Source organism: Rhamphochromis longiceps, linkage group LG3 (assembly GCF_057381845.1).
Source record: "Rhamphochromis longiceps isolate RC_006_pf linkage group LG3, R_longiceps_female_GT1.1, whole genome shotgun sequence".
Lineage (NCBI taxonomy): Eukaryota > Metazoa > Chordata > Actinopteri > Cichliformes > Cichlidae > Rhamphochromis > Rhamphochromis longiceps.
The window spans coordinates 61,537,088-61,551,918 of NC_140559.1; the positions used below are offsets into that span (position 1 = coordinate 61,537,088).

Sequence of the window (14,831 nt, forward strand, 5' to 3'; positions counted from 1 at the left end):
GCCCAAGTCTGTCTGCCTGTTAAGTGCTTGATAAAAGAAAATCTTCAAACGGAATAGGCTCGTTTCATGTTACAGTTTTTGTGGAAACTAAACTTCATGTTACACACGGCTGTTACACAACAGTTTCTCTGTCTCCAGACAAGAAGCAGAGACTGATCCAGACTCAGGGTTCGAGGTGTCAGACTGCTCTCAGTCACAGCTCAGCGACTACAACAGCCCGATGAAGTGTGGGGCGCTGTCTGATTCCAGTGGGCCATTTGCTGCCTGCCACACCACCGTGTCACCCCAAATCTACCAGGAGTAAGTAGTCTGCACTTAAGTGGGGATATGTATGAAGCTGTCTTCTGGACACATTTCAGTACAATGTTAACTTGAGCATAATCGATATAATTCATCTGAAAAACGCAACGTCTAGATGAACAGAATCAGCCTTTTGGGATTTACGTACCTGGATGATTGAGCGTGCATCAAGACATATTCAATATAACACATGACAGCAGCTGTATGAACCAACGTGCATGTGTGAGCTTTTTGCTTGTGCTCATGTTTGTCCTTTCAGTGACTGTCTGTTTGACCTGTGTGCTGAGGGAGGCAGTGAAGCTATGCGCTGTGCCAGTTATGAAGCATATGCAGCAGCTTGTCAACAGGCTGGAGTTACATTAGGATTGTGGAGGCAGCAGCTGGACTGCGGTAAGAAATGCTGCCCTTCATTCACATCATGTGGGAAGACAAACAGTTCAGAGTCCATCTCCTCACTCCACCTGTTGTGTGTTTTTGTTTGTATTCATAATTTGAAGTAAAAAAAAACAAACTGCATTCCAAAACTGTCAGAAAACGCAGATTGTAATGTGCTGTCCTCACTGAGACAGATATGTGGTAATGCAGTTTGTATTCATCTTATATAGTTTACAGTTTCTTATTTCTTCTTTATAGTTTCTTATATAGATACTCTTGCACATTATCAAATCTCCTGTAAACGTGAGGCATTGAACTAAGACACATTTGCAAAACAAAGAATTACATTCTGTCGAACGGTTTGCTGTAAATAACATCACGTTTCTCTTTCCCAGTCCTCTCTTGCACCGCCAACAGCACTTACTCCCCCTGCATGTCATCTTGCCCCGCCTCCTGCGCCAACCTGGCAGCACCCTCAGAGTGTGAAGTCACTTCGTGTGTCGAAGGCTGCCAGTGTGCCGCCGGCTTTGTTATGAGTGAGGGGACTTGTGTGCCATATGCACAGTGTGGCTGCACCTTCCTAAACAGATACTACCCTGTAAGTGGCCTTCAGTTACACGAGTGACTGTGTATCTATGTGACCACGTGACGATGTGCGCTCATATCTCTCCATCCTGCAGCTCAAAGAGAAGTTTGTGACCGAGGACTGCTCTCAGTCTTGTGAGTGTAGCAGTACCGGTGCTGTGTGTGAGCCGAAGACCTGCCAGGACGCTTACGTGTGCACCATCTACAACTTCAAACGTGACTGCTACAAAGGTACGTGTTCATGCAAGTGTTTGAGCACTGTGTATTTTGAATCATACAATCATACAGCAGGGCTGTGTGGGAGAGTCTGGGTGCTGAACTGGTCTGTGTGCAGTCCAGGCTGATAACATAAAAGCAAAAATACAACAAAGAAAATCCAGGACCATGGAGCATCTCTAATCCCACAGTAAACAGGAATGGGACAACATTCACTCCACTAACTGGTCCCAGTTCACAGCTGTTTATGGACAGCTGTTAAAAAACTGATGTTTTTTCACAATTACCTCGTTTTTTCCTAAAACTTTATAGATTCTCAGTTTAATTCCGTGATTATGTGTTTCCTGTTGTGAATAAAATATCTTACAAATTAACTGAGAAATGAACTAAATTAAACTGTCAACAACAACACCTATTTTTGTCTTCTTGCAGCAAGTCCCTGCCTCAATTACCCCTGTTTGAACGAAGGCACATGTCAGGACTCAGGCAACAACACGTACACCTGTCTGTGTGCAGAAGGCTTTGAAGGCACAAACTGTGAGATGGAAGTGATGCCACCCACCGGTGGAGGACTTGGTACGACTGAAACATGACTTCATTCTTTAAAGCTGCCACATTTCCTCGTGAACTTTCCTGTTTCTATACTACTCTTTGTGTCTGCGATGTCTTTGTGTGTCTTTGTGGATGCAAGACTAAACACAGAAACATTTTAGTATCTAACATTGAAAAACTAACGTTCAGCTAGATGTCTCATACTTCACTGTTTATCATCATAAGATCTGTTTGCACTAGGATCAGCTGATATCAGAGGTATTAGCCAACACGGCGTTCTGGACTAAAGTAGAATTATAATGTCCGTGGTTGATATAACCCAGAAAAGTGACAATATAATGTCGAGATAAGAGGTATCATATAAAATATTGACTTCAAATCTCCTCCAAGCTCAGTTTCAAATTCATGTAAGGACCCTGCACTCACTGTGATTGGTCAAATGAATTATTTCACTGAGAGTGGAGGACATGTGGTTAACGGTTAAAGACTTTGTTTCTCATTTTTGTGTGTTTCAGAAACTAAGTGGATTATCCTGATTGCGGTTCTGGTCCCAGTTGCTGTCATTATCATCACCGTGACTACCATTGTTCTTGTTTGCAAAAAGAAAACCATGTGAGTGTTAACAGATCATCTTAACAAAAATATGCGCTTGAATAAGTACGTCTGTGTGCACTGTATGAAATTTAAACACAAACACAGGTTTTAAAAATATATCTGGGCCAATATCTTTTGTTTTTTCCAAATACCATTATAAAACTTCAAATAAATAAATAACTGTATGCATGCACACATTAAAGTCTCTAACCTCCGTTTTTCTCTTTTCAGGAAAAAGAAGAAGAAGGAGACAAATATCAGCATGGAATCAACAAGTAAGGATCAGGAAAAAGATTAAATGAGCTTAAAAACAAATCTGCAAAACGCAATAAAGCTGCTCTACCACAATAAACATTTAGTTAGTGTAACACTTACTACTGTTAGTAGTTGTTGTTGTTTCCATAATGTCACTATAAGCATCAAATTGAAAGGGTGTGTAGCAGTCAAGCTCCTGCTCATCAAATCCACATGACCATCAGAGTGACCAGTTTGCTGGGCTGGAACATTCAGGTGTATATTAACACTACACCACCAGGCAAGGATGTGCCAGCAAATCCACTCAAAGGTCTGACAGTAAAAAGCACAACGAAAGAGCAAAATATAAAAATCTCAGACTCTGTGTGCCTCGCTCAGCATGTTATGGGTAAAAATCCACGACAGCGTCCTTCGAATAAGAATAAGTGTCGCTTGTTCGGAAGCTTTTTCTCTCTTAAAAAAAGGAGCATGGCAGCCCACCTTAGGTCTGCAAAGACTTCTCTTCCTGTCAAACTGTCAACAATAGTAGAGGAGGGATGTGCTGGTCGCAAGTGTGAGTAATTCCACAGATTAGAAGTAGGTGGGTTTCTGCTTCTCGAGTCCAATTAAAGTCAAAAACACAAAAATCACAGGAGAGGAGCAAAGGTCTACGCCAGCTGTTTTATTAAACAGAGAAGCTCAGCAAAACAGAAGGAAAGGCAAAGCTCCCCTAGGGTGTTCGCTGTTAGCGCATGCAGGTTGGGACCAACCCCAACGGACAGACAGCAGGAAAAAGCCCAGAGGACTTTCCCAGATCCCCTTCTACAGGAACCCACCTCCCTGCTGTGGAGTAACTTTCCCACGCGCCCAAAAACAGCAGGTGCAGGGTCAAGTACGGGCCAGGACTCTGGCTGAGGGCCCAGCACAAAGGGGCACCCTTAAATTAACCCTTTGCTTTGCCTTCTGACAATAGGTCACAACATGGTCAAAGGTCACACATTACTACAGCAAACAGCGTACTTTTTGTGATAATCTTATGATGTACATGTGAATAATACTTGGCCTAACTACATCAAATATATGGGTTAAATACTTTACATAATAATAAACACTCCATCGTAGGTTAATAGTGTGTTTCAGTATCTCTGTTACCATGTTACTATTTTCTAAGAGCTGCATGAAAAATGTTTATTGTGTGTGTGTGTGTGTGTGTGTGTGTGTGTGTGTGTGTGTGTGTGTGTGTGTGTGTGTGTGTGTGTGTGTGTGTGCATGCGTGCGTGTGTGTGCATAAGGGCAAAATACCTCGTGCCTAATATTCTACGTGAAAGCTATCTAGTACAGATAGATATACAGTGTATAGAGTTATATAGGTATACATGTCATACAAAAATCCACCACAGGGGGTGATGAAGGGGAAACATGAACTCCTCTGTATACCAGAGTCAAATGTGATGTCATCTCTCTGACAACTAAAGCTTTGTGTATAAATACTCGTATGTATATAATGTGTGTGTATTTTACTTATTTTTCAGCTCTAATATGTCTCCCATGTCTTCTGTTTTAGGTGTTCCATACACAAACATTGATAACCAGAAAAAGGAGAAAGTCACTGCTTTTTGATGACAAACTTCAATGAAACTATTTTTTCTCTATGTAACCACTTGTCATGTCAAAGAAGAGTAAAAATGAAGATAAGACTTGCTTATTTGTTTATTTGTTGCTTTTTTAAGTTATGCTTGAACATGTCATTTGAAGTGAATGTTTAATTAAATAAATAGTTATATGTGTATGTGCTTCTTGTAGTGTCTGCCCACAGTTTTTCAGAGTAATAAGTTCCACCCTGTCTTTACTTCAGAGTGTGCCCATTACTAACCTGCTGTCTAATAACCAGCCAGTAGATGTAGAGAGAGACAGCAAAGCGAAACACCACTGTCCCCTCTGCACCAAAGCTCATGGAAAAAACGACTGAAAGTAGAAAACCATTCTGTATTCAGGCAAATCAAACATTTTTCATTCTTTTGGGAAAACATGAACTCCAGACAATCTGATGGAGTCACTAAAATCATATATTAAAACAAGAATAGGACAACATTCCTCTCAAAGAAACCTCAGTTCTGAAATATTTGCAGACTGTTGAACGAATAGGAAACGCTGCACATTAGTACGCACTGCCATATCTCCTCTTTTTTGATAAATGTTGCTGTTATCAAATTTCAAATTATTTTTCCCAAAAAATCCATTTTAAATACTGGAAGTTCTGTTGTGAATAATAAATGTTTTTACAAAACTGGCCCGCTCTGTTTGTATTTACCTTTTACATGGAGTCCAAACGTTTTCAGAGCATTTGTAAGAGAGGTGGCACATTTCTGGAAAAAGTCTTTGGACAGATACAATCAAGTTTAACTTGTATCCAAATGATGGGAAGATAAAAATATAGAGAAGGAAAGGAACACCGCATGATCCAAAGCACATCATCATCTGTGAAACACCGTGGAACGTGAAGTGTGCCGGGCTACAATCACTGTGGAGAGTCAGCAAAGTGCTATAACACACTGCAAATGGGGGAAAAATGGATACTATTACCGCGCAAGCAGTAGCTGGTAGTCGGGCCACATGCGTGTCCTTGTGCAGTTGAACATAATCAACAAAGTCCGCTTGTAGTTGAAAACAAACAGGCAAACATTTATTTCCAGTCTTGAAATACAGTGATCCGTTTGAATGTTCCTGTACACGGTAAGAAAACTGTTTGACTCCACAGCTAGTTAAAGCCCCGTTACTCCACACTCGTGCACGGTTACCATGTATTAAAGGAACAGTACGTCAAAATTAAATAAGGAAAGAAAATACAATTTAATTGTAAATATTACGTTAAACAAAATTATATAGTAAAAACTGAAATTCCCTATTATCTTACACTTATCCAAACTAATTCAAATTATTAACAAATATACATTCTGTGCAATCTGAGTAAACTAAGAGATGATTAGACCTTTATCTTACACAGTATACTGTAAATGCAAGCTACATGTTTTTAAAGGCAAAACACAGGAAATTGTTCACGAGCCCAGCAAGTCAACTGTCCTCTACTCAACAGAGTTATCAAAGAACAATGCAGAAAACCCAGGAACTGAAGGCAGGGCAATAAAAGCCTGCCAGAGCATGTCACGGGCATCTGATGATGTAAATGAGCTCTAGATTTTAGGGTCACTGACTGCAAAGGATTTTATTCATATATTTAAAAAACAAACTCCTATATTTACAAGTTTAGCCTCTAAAACGTGGGAGAACATCTAACTAATGACCAGCTGGTCAACTCTACTAAAAATACACGTCTGAAAGTATGAATAGAGAATATTTTGCAGAGGTTTTATACATATTTTTATTCACAGCTTTATACAGTGTAGAACAACTGATGACACTATGAAATCCCAAATTTATTAAGAAAGTGAGCTCAAACTTACAGTCAGTCATAAAAAAGAAGAATCTAGATCGATCTATGCACGCACGCACAAACGCACAGACTTCATAGTTTCTCACACGGTACAAAATACTAAATAATCAGGAAGTTGTCACGGTCCGCTGTGACGGACCGAGTGGAGAATGCGTGTAATGGACCCAGGTGCGTACACAAGTGAACAGACGGGAGTGAGCTTTAACAGAAGGCGAGCCTTTATTATGGCTGAAAACAAGGTGTGCAAATACAGCAGGGATGGCGTGGCTAAACAAAAACCTAAACTGGTGTTATGGTTCGTTCGAGTTAGGGAAGAGAAGAAAGCAAGCCCAAGCCGAAGTAGGTGTCAAAAATAGTGATCTTTATTACACACTTTGTGCACTAAGTGTGGGAAAAGACAATTTGCAATCGAATCCTCTCGTCAACTGAAGCATCAGTCTCCTTATATTGCCATTATGACATCACAGTTGGATCTTTACTGGAAATGATCTCAAATGATGACAATTCCCCGCCTATCACAAAGTTTCCCTTATATAGACATCAACTGCTACTCTTAAGAGAAAAACAAGTGTGTATTACATTGTGCATTTTGTGAAAGTGTATCTATCAGAGAAACTGTCCTCAGACGACCCTCCTATTATTACTAAATGTGTAGGTGAACGTGCGTGTGTGTTACATAAGTGCGTGCATGTAGTTACAGGCCGGCGTACGTGCAGAACTACACGCAGGCCTGGGCCCAACAGGACTAGTGGGTCTGTATGGTGTGACTGCACTAAAGTGCAACAACTTAAGTAGATAACAAGAATGATACAGAACCTCACTGAACAGTCAGTGTGCATTAATATTTGCTCAAAGTAACACAAATGTAATTAAAAGATTATTCTGTCAACCGATTTAACAATGGTAAATGATTAATCAATGATAACTGATTGTGAGAATACAAAATAAAATATCTCCTGATCACACTCCTCCTCTTTGGCCTTTTGAAAAAAGGCCAACATTTAGAGATATTGTGTCACTCCTCCGTCCAGGCGGCTTCTCGCAACGGCATCATATGTTCCGGACCAGCTGACCCAGCTGAACCAGAAGCTATGGCCCTGCTCACCAGATTACCCAACACCTGCCTCACCAGAGGAATGAGACAACACCCGATCAGCAACAAACCTAGAAAAACTAAAAGAGAAAACATGGCAGACATAAACAATCCCTTGTATTGCCCAAAAACAGATGTGAACCAGTCTCCCAGCCTCGAGTTCACGCCTGATTGCTCATGCATGGTTCTAGATAACGCTTTCAGATTCTCCAGCGCCCGCGTGACCGTTCCGTCCGGAGCTGTATTGTTGGGAATAAAGGTGCAACATAAATCTCCGAACATCGCACACACGCCTCCCTTCTCAGCCAATAACATGTCCAGCGCCATGCGATTTTGGATTCCCATTAACGACGTCGGACCTAATTGTTCTGCAAGACCTTCCACCGCGTCCCTAGTGAGATTAGAGAGTCTCAACACATTATAATGAACATAATTAATGCGATCAACATTTTTATTTGGAGTCACCCACAGAAACACACTTTCAAACCCAGCCGCTATCTGATCAACTAACTTATACTCATCTGGAACTCCTCTGGGAACTCCTATTGAGTCTATCCAGGTTGGCGAGTCCCGTCTTGGATCATACTTGTGGATAGCTCCTGTGGCTCTCCTCCGTCTGGGTGTAGACACATCCGCGCCTTGCTGTGGAACTGTCTCTAGCCTACTGCCTATAAGCATCAAAGGTGCAGCTAGGCGCACCAGAGCACACGTTCCCACACTCCCCAAGGGAACCTGCACCAAAAGGGTGTACTCCCCACAATAATAATATAGCCCACCTCTCGCCCAGGTGCCTATAATTGTGCTTGGGTCACTTACATCATTAGTAGTCCTACCTGTGATTGTCCTCTGACACCAGCTTGGATCAATCCTTCCTAGCCTAAATCTCACTCTGTCTGTAGAAAACTCAAAACATGTATAATTATCTCGTTTTGGTGTGAATGAACCTGGTTGTGTACGTTTATCAATTGGCGGATATAAACCTGACAAAGTGGTGCAGTTACCTGTGTCCACCGCCTCTCTAGTTAATCTCAACATGCAATTATATCCCCACTCATCCTCTGGATACAGAGGAGCGGGTTCAGTAAACAAATGTGGTCGAGCGGTAGCACAAGCAACACAATCAACCACTTTCTGCTCCTTAGCATTTTGAGCCACCCAATCTAACCAAAGATTCCTATCTCCAAAACCTGTGGCACGCTCTATCAACTCCTGAGGTTTTAACCTAGTATAATCAGTGGCAACAAACCATTTTTCTTCTGGATCCTTGTAAGTAACTGTCTCTACGGGATCCGTTTGCACCGTGAGATTCAGTGCTGAGTCATTTCCCAGCGGTTTAGACCTGGGATTAAATAAATTCACCCGAATTAACCCGAATGGATCTGTCCCTACTTTATCTACCCCTACTACTAAATAAAACGCACCTCCATCAAACCCAGGTTCAGGGAGTTCACTCCATGGTCCTAGGGAAAGAGTAATAGGGTTATTTGTAACAGAATAATCTCTCTGAATAGCTATTCCTTCAAGGGCCGGTGGCACCGTTGGCTGCCATCCTACCCCTGTCCACGCGACCACATCCTGCCAAGAACACCACTGATCCGTTACATAGGTGTAGATGTCACTATCCCATGATGGGCCCCACACCGACTTAGGGTAACACATCATTGGATGATAACAAACCCACACATTATATGTTCTCCAGCTATTCCCGTCACCCGAGCATTTAATTACCTCACACAAATCGAATGTGAACGCTGTCGTGGATCCATTAACATACCCAAACTCGACTCCGCCACTGGCTTTGAGACACCCATCATCCCCACCTGAACCAACCGCACGCTTGACTTTTTTCGACGATTTGATCGGTTCGGGCTCAGGAGCGGATAGACCTCTGTGTCTGGGCAATTCACCTGTCTGCCAAAAAACAAAGAAACACGTTATAACACTTATTAACCCCAACACCCCCGTTATTCTCCAATTTTCCCACAATTTCATGATGACTGTTCCCAGGCTCGTTTACTTTTACTCTGTACTAAAAAGATAAAGTTACAAAAAGAGGAGTATAAAGTTATGAGTATAAAAATATGCGAGTATCATACAAAACTATTACGATTCCTTCAAACTATCAAATACTTTAGACTAGAGCCCTAGCCTATTTAAGAGCCTGGAATGGATTCCTCCTTGGCGCGTGACGCTCCTCTTCTTTCTTCGCCTCACTCAGGTTAGACTACTGAGGAGGACCGTGGCACAGGGGGAGAGAGGATTATTCTGCCTCTATGTTCCCCCCCTGCGTCGATGGGGTGGAGGCTAGCTCCAGCAAGCTCTCGTCCGCGACTGCACACTGAGACCAATGGAACCAGGTCTCCCCTTTCCCCTTCAGACGGACAGCACTGGTGGTTCGGGCAGTTACTTCGAAGGGTCCGGTCCACCTCGGGTCTCTCCACTTTCGCTTAATGACCTTCAGCCACACCGCCTTGGCATCGGGGATGAACCTGTCCTCCGCTTTCACCCCTTCTCCAACCTGTTGTGTGAAACTAGACACAAGAGCTTTTAATTCTTTCCAACATTCAATATGTTTTCTGTTACTTTTTACACTTTCTTCCGCCGGAACTGTTGTCCAAGGACCTGGAAACTGTCGTCCTGTCAACAGCTCATATGGTGTGAAACCTGTGGATTGATTAACACAACATCTTATTATCATCAATGCAATTGGCAGGGCCGCTACCCAATTTAGCCCCGTGTGAGCAGAAATCTTCGCAATTTTATTCTTCAGGTTTAGATTCATTCTTTCTACCTTTCCCTGCGACTGGGGATGATATACCGTGCCAAATCTATGTTGCAACCCCAGCTTCTGTTCTACCTCTGCCAAATCTTTGTTTTTAAAATGAGTCCCATTGTCGGACCTAATCCGCTTAGGGAAACCATGCCGGGGGATGTAATGATTGATTAAACACTTAATTACACTTTTTGCATCCTCCCTCTTGGTAGGCCATGCCTCAGGCCAACCCGTCAAAGCATCTACACTTACCAGTAGATATCGAACTCCTCCTGGGCCTGGATCAATCATGTCAGTGAAGTCAATGACAATCTCTTCACCTGGTCTTTCTGGAATGGGGAACTTACCTGCCTCTGGTTTAATCACTGGCTTCGGATTGTGCCTCCCACAGATCAGACACGTCCTAGCCTTCTCCTTGATCATATCCTTCAAAAAGGGATGCCACCAATGGCACAGATGTCTCCCCATCTGGGCGACACCCACATGTCCAAGGCCGTGCGCTTCGGCAATCTTCTGTTTTGCCAAGTTGGCTGTCAACACTGGTCGACCGTCAGGTCCTCGCCAGAGACCTCCTTCTTCCCAGGCTCCTCGACTCTTCCAGATCCCCTTCTCTTCTGGGGCAGCCTCCCCTTGGGCCTTCCGGGCTTCCTCTAGCATGTTAACTCCTAATTCTTCTTCCACCGTTATTTGTACCATCTGTCGTGATGCTTTATACCCCGCTGCCTCTTTTGCAGCTCGATCGGCTTCCTGATTTCCTCTGGCCATCAGGCCGGTCCCTGAGGAGTGGCCTTTGCATTTTATGATGCTCACCTCCTCTGGATCTCCCAAGGCCTGCTCAAGTTCCTCCATTTCTTTTTTGTGGCAGATTGGTGCGTTATCTGCTGTCCTGAATCCTGCTCTTCTCCATTGGGCCAGCTCCACATGAGCCGCTCCAAAAGCATAAGCTGAGTCCGTGTAAATGTTGACTCTTTTTCCTTTTGCAAGTCTCAAAGCTCGACTTAGAGCAATTACTTCTGCTCTTTGGGCTGACTGCTGCCCTTCAAGTCTTCCAGCCTCCTTCACTTCAAATGCAGCCCCTTTTCTGCAAACTACCGCGTAGCCTGCTTTTAATCCTTCATCATCCCTGTAGCAGTATCCATCAGTGAACCAATCTTCAGCTCCTGTCAGAGGTTGTGCTTTCAAGTCTTCTCTTATCTTCTCGTCCACTTCAACTCTCTTTGCGCAGTCATGAGGTTCTCCTCCTGACTCCATTAAATCTGCCATGTTAATTCCTTCATGTGTGAAGGTCAAGTTAGGAGCGTCTAAAACTTTACACACTCTCTGTTGTGTAAGAGGTGTCATGGTGAAGGCTTGTGAGTTAACATATGCCACCACACTGTGGGTGGTCAGCACCTTCAACGGATGGTCCCTCACTATATGTGCTGTCTTTTGTATAATTTTTGACACCCCAATGGCATGCTGAGTGCATCTCGGGTGCCTTGTCTCTTTTTTTTTTTTTTTTTTTTTTTAAATGACATCAGAAACAGCAGTATGCGACATTACGTGATGGCAGAGCTTCAGTTCATCCTTTGTCATTTTTTTTTTTTTTTTTTTTTTTTAATAAATAGGACAGGGGGAATGAATGAGAGAGAGAGGGGGAGAGAAAGAAAGAAAACCAAAGGGGAGAAGAGACGGTGAGAAGGGGGGGGAAGAGAGACAAAAAAAAAAAAAAAAAACTCCTGGGTCACCTGTATGGAGAAAGAAAAAAAAAACAAACAAACAAACAAACAAAAACAAACAGAGGAGACAGCAAACAACAAAGAGCAACATAATAATAGAGAAAACAAAGCACCATCACAATAAACTAGCTAGTCATAGATATCAGTATTTACTAAGTAATAAACGATATTGTGCAGCACGCAAGATAGACAGCGCACAGTGTGCTTTGAGGCAGCAGCCAAGAAAGCTTTAGTCCGCGTCTGTGAATACCCATGTGTGCATACCTGTGTGGATCAGCATGCTTGCATTCCAAAGGTTTCTCCATGTAATGATCTGCTAGGGAGTGTGGGGGGGCCACAGCCCCGTCCTCCAGGGTGTGAAGCGGGTATGGAGGAGATCAAAACTCCAGACATCCAGAGGCCCCCAGAACACAAGAGACCATGGAAGACCAACAGAGGGGCAGCCGTGCCACTGTCCCAGTAAGAGCTGAGGAGAGTCCCAGATGAGGGCTCGCCCAGCAGCCGCGGAGCAGAAGTCAGGGGGAGTTGCAGTGACGCGCCCGTGAGCTCCGCCGGCCCCCAGCTGTGCCTGAGTGACCGAGCCCCAGGCCGAGAGGCCGGGGGCACCCCACCTCCAAAGGGGCCCGAATGAGCCCCAGGCCCCAGGCCCCGACAAGCGGCCGCCAAGGAGTGAGCCGGTGTGTACCCGGACGCCCACCCCCAGACACAAAGAACCACCAACACACCGACACCTGAGGGAGTCCGCCACCGGCAGGGGAAGTGGTGGTGGGTGGAGATAGGCCTCCAAACCTTGGAGGGCCTGAGGTGTCCCCAGAGAGGTGGCGTCTGATACCCAACCTGACATATAGACACAGACATACAGGCACACACAGACACAAACATCCATTCCCACCCTCATGCTCTCATATGCACTCACTCCACACTCAACCAACGTGGAGACAGACATAAAGAGACGCTGTACACACAATCACACTCCCCAAGCGTACTCTACAAACCGGGTCTAGGTACCCTTGCCCCTGGAGGGGGGAATTGCACCCAGACCCAGGTGGTGTTACCCTTTTCCCTGCGGTGGGAAGAGGCAGACCACCCCGACTCCGCAGCAGCAGGGAGGCCCCACACCCCAGACCGCAGTCGGACGGCCAACTCCTCCTACTAGCCCTCCCGCTCCAGCAGGCCGCAGAGAATGGGGGTGGGAGAAGACTCCAAACCTCCCTCCACCCGCTCATTGTAGTGTTGATGCATATGTGTTCTAAGGTGCAATTAAAACCCAGGAGGGCATGGAGCTACCTGCCAAGGAGCAGCAGGTAAGCGCATAGTCCCTCCTGCTAACCCTCAATGACTAAGTGTATTTAAAATTGAGAGGTGGGCAACGACGTCAGGGGTGCCTTGTCTCTAATGAATTCAGCCTGATGCTGACGTACATAAGTACATCTCTTCCCCCCCCTTTTTTCTGAAACAACACCCCATTAGCTATCCCGTGTGTTTCAGAAACATCAAGATAGAAGGGTTGTTCATAATTAGGGATAGCAAGATCAGCCGATCTGGATAAGTCCTGTTTTAATGCAATAAACGCCGACTCAGTGGCCGATGTCCATGGCAGTTCAGCCTTAAGATTTCTGACACCTGCCGTTTTTACTGTGTAGCACCCACAGTGTGGTTGATGCCACTTGCTGCACTAGAGAACCAGGAACGTATATTTCCAAACTGGGTTACGTTGTTAGAAAGGTCGCTCAATACTTTTAACAAAAGCAAAAACCCAGCAGCTGTGCACAGACTCACTAAGATTACAGTCTCAGCTGCACATATTCAGGATGTTGTGTCCTATGTACACTGTGCTGAACACAACTGTTCTAATGAGAATGAGAACTTTGATGGCCCATGATGCCCTAACCCTAATACATTCACAAAGTATTACATCATCTGACCCTGACAGTCACTGCACATACCTGTAACTGTTACGTCCGTTTTTTAATTGTAAGCCTATTTTTGCATTTAACTCTACTAAACTGTGCACAATGTTTAGGCAGATGCTCAGATTCTAAGACATTGGTACCACCAGTGCAATGACTCCAAACATGCACTCGCACATGCAATCATCTTCAGTCTCAATAAAAATGAGTTACAGTGGGATGCAAACGTTTGGCAGCCTTGTTAATAGTCCTTATTTTCCTGTATAAATCATTGGTTAATAAAAAATGTCAGTTAAATATATCATACACACACACAGTGATATTTGAGAAGTGAAATGAAGTTTATTGGATTTACAGAAAGTGTGCAATAATTATTGTAACAACCAACGATTTATACAGGAAAATAATGACTATTAACAAGGTTGCACAAACGTTTGCATCCCACTGTACGTCCTCTTTAAACTGTCAGCCTCCTACAGTATCGCTCGTTTTCTACTGCACAGAAAAAGCAGTTTTAATAAAATCAGTGTTAGCAAAAATTATATTCACAACTAAAGTGCAGATTTTATAATTGTTAATGTTTTTTATGTAAAAAAAAAATCAAGCAGCTGTTTCTAAGCCGCATCGGGCCCATTTTTGGTCCACGTTCACAAAGTTGAGTGCGCTGCCCGCCAGCTCAGCTGCTGGGATATTTACTCTGGTTATCCTCGTCTTTTTATGATCTGGAACATGCAAGTCTAATAAATCAAAAACAAGAAGGAGATGAAGGAGGGGGCAAATATCACAGCAGGAAGGTCTGAAATATTAGACAGTGCTGCTAGAAGTTAAATCAAAAGATAAACTGAAAGTAAGTAAGTAACTACTGCAAGGGCTCGACACACTCTGACTGGATCCTACTATAAAACAAAACTTTTAGCCCATCAGTCTCTGTGCAAACCATAGAGGCTGACATAAGAATAGTTTAAGACATAAATCCTTTAAGTTTGAGGCAAGAAGCCAAGAACCAGCTGTAAACCTTTGACATGTTAAA

General features: G+C 43.7%; 1 protein-coding gene across 1 annotated transcript in view; it reads left to right on the forward strand.

Moving 5' to 3' along the window:
* zanl (zonadhesin, like) overlaps positions 1-4,993 on the forward strand; it is an 83,412-nt gene extending 78,419 nt beyond the window's left edge. Inside the window, exons 112-119 of the mRNA XM_085401171.1 lie at positions 139-300; positions 560-690; positions 1,071-1,273; positions 1,356-1,491; positions 1,909-2,052; positions 2,544-2,640; positions 2,854-2,897; positions 4,421-4,993. Coding sequence (XP_085257297.1) covers positions 139-300; positions 560-690; positions 1,071-1,273; positions 1,356-1,491; positions 1,909-2,052; positions 2,544-2,640; positions 2,854-2,897; positions 4,421-4,476 — 973 coding nt within the window. The 3' untranslated portion in view covers positions 4,477-4,993. The remainder of the gene's footprint in view (positions 1-138; positions 301-559; positions 691-1,070; positions 1,274-1,355; positions 1,492-1,908; positions 2,053-2,543; positions 2,641-2,853; positions 2,898-4,420) is intronic.
* Positions 4,994-14,831: the final 9,838 nt, after the last annotated feature.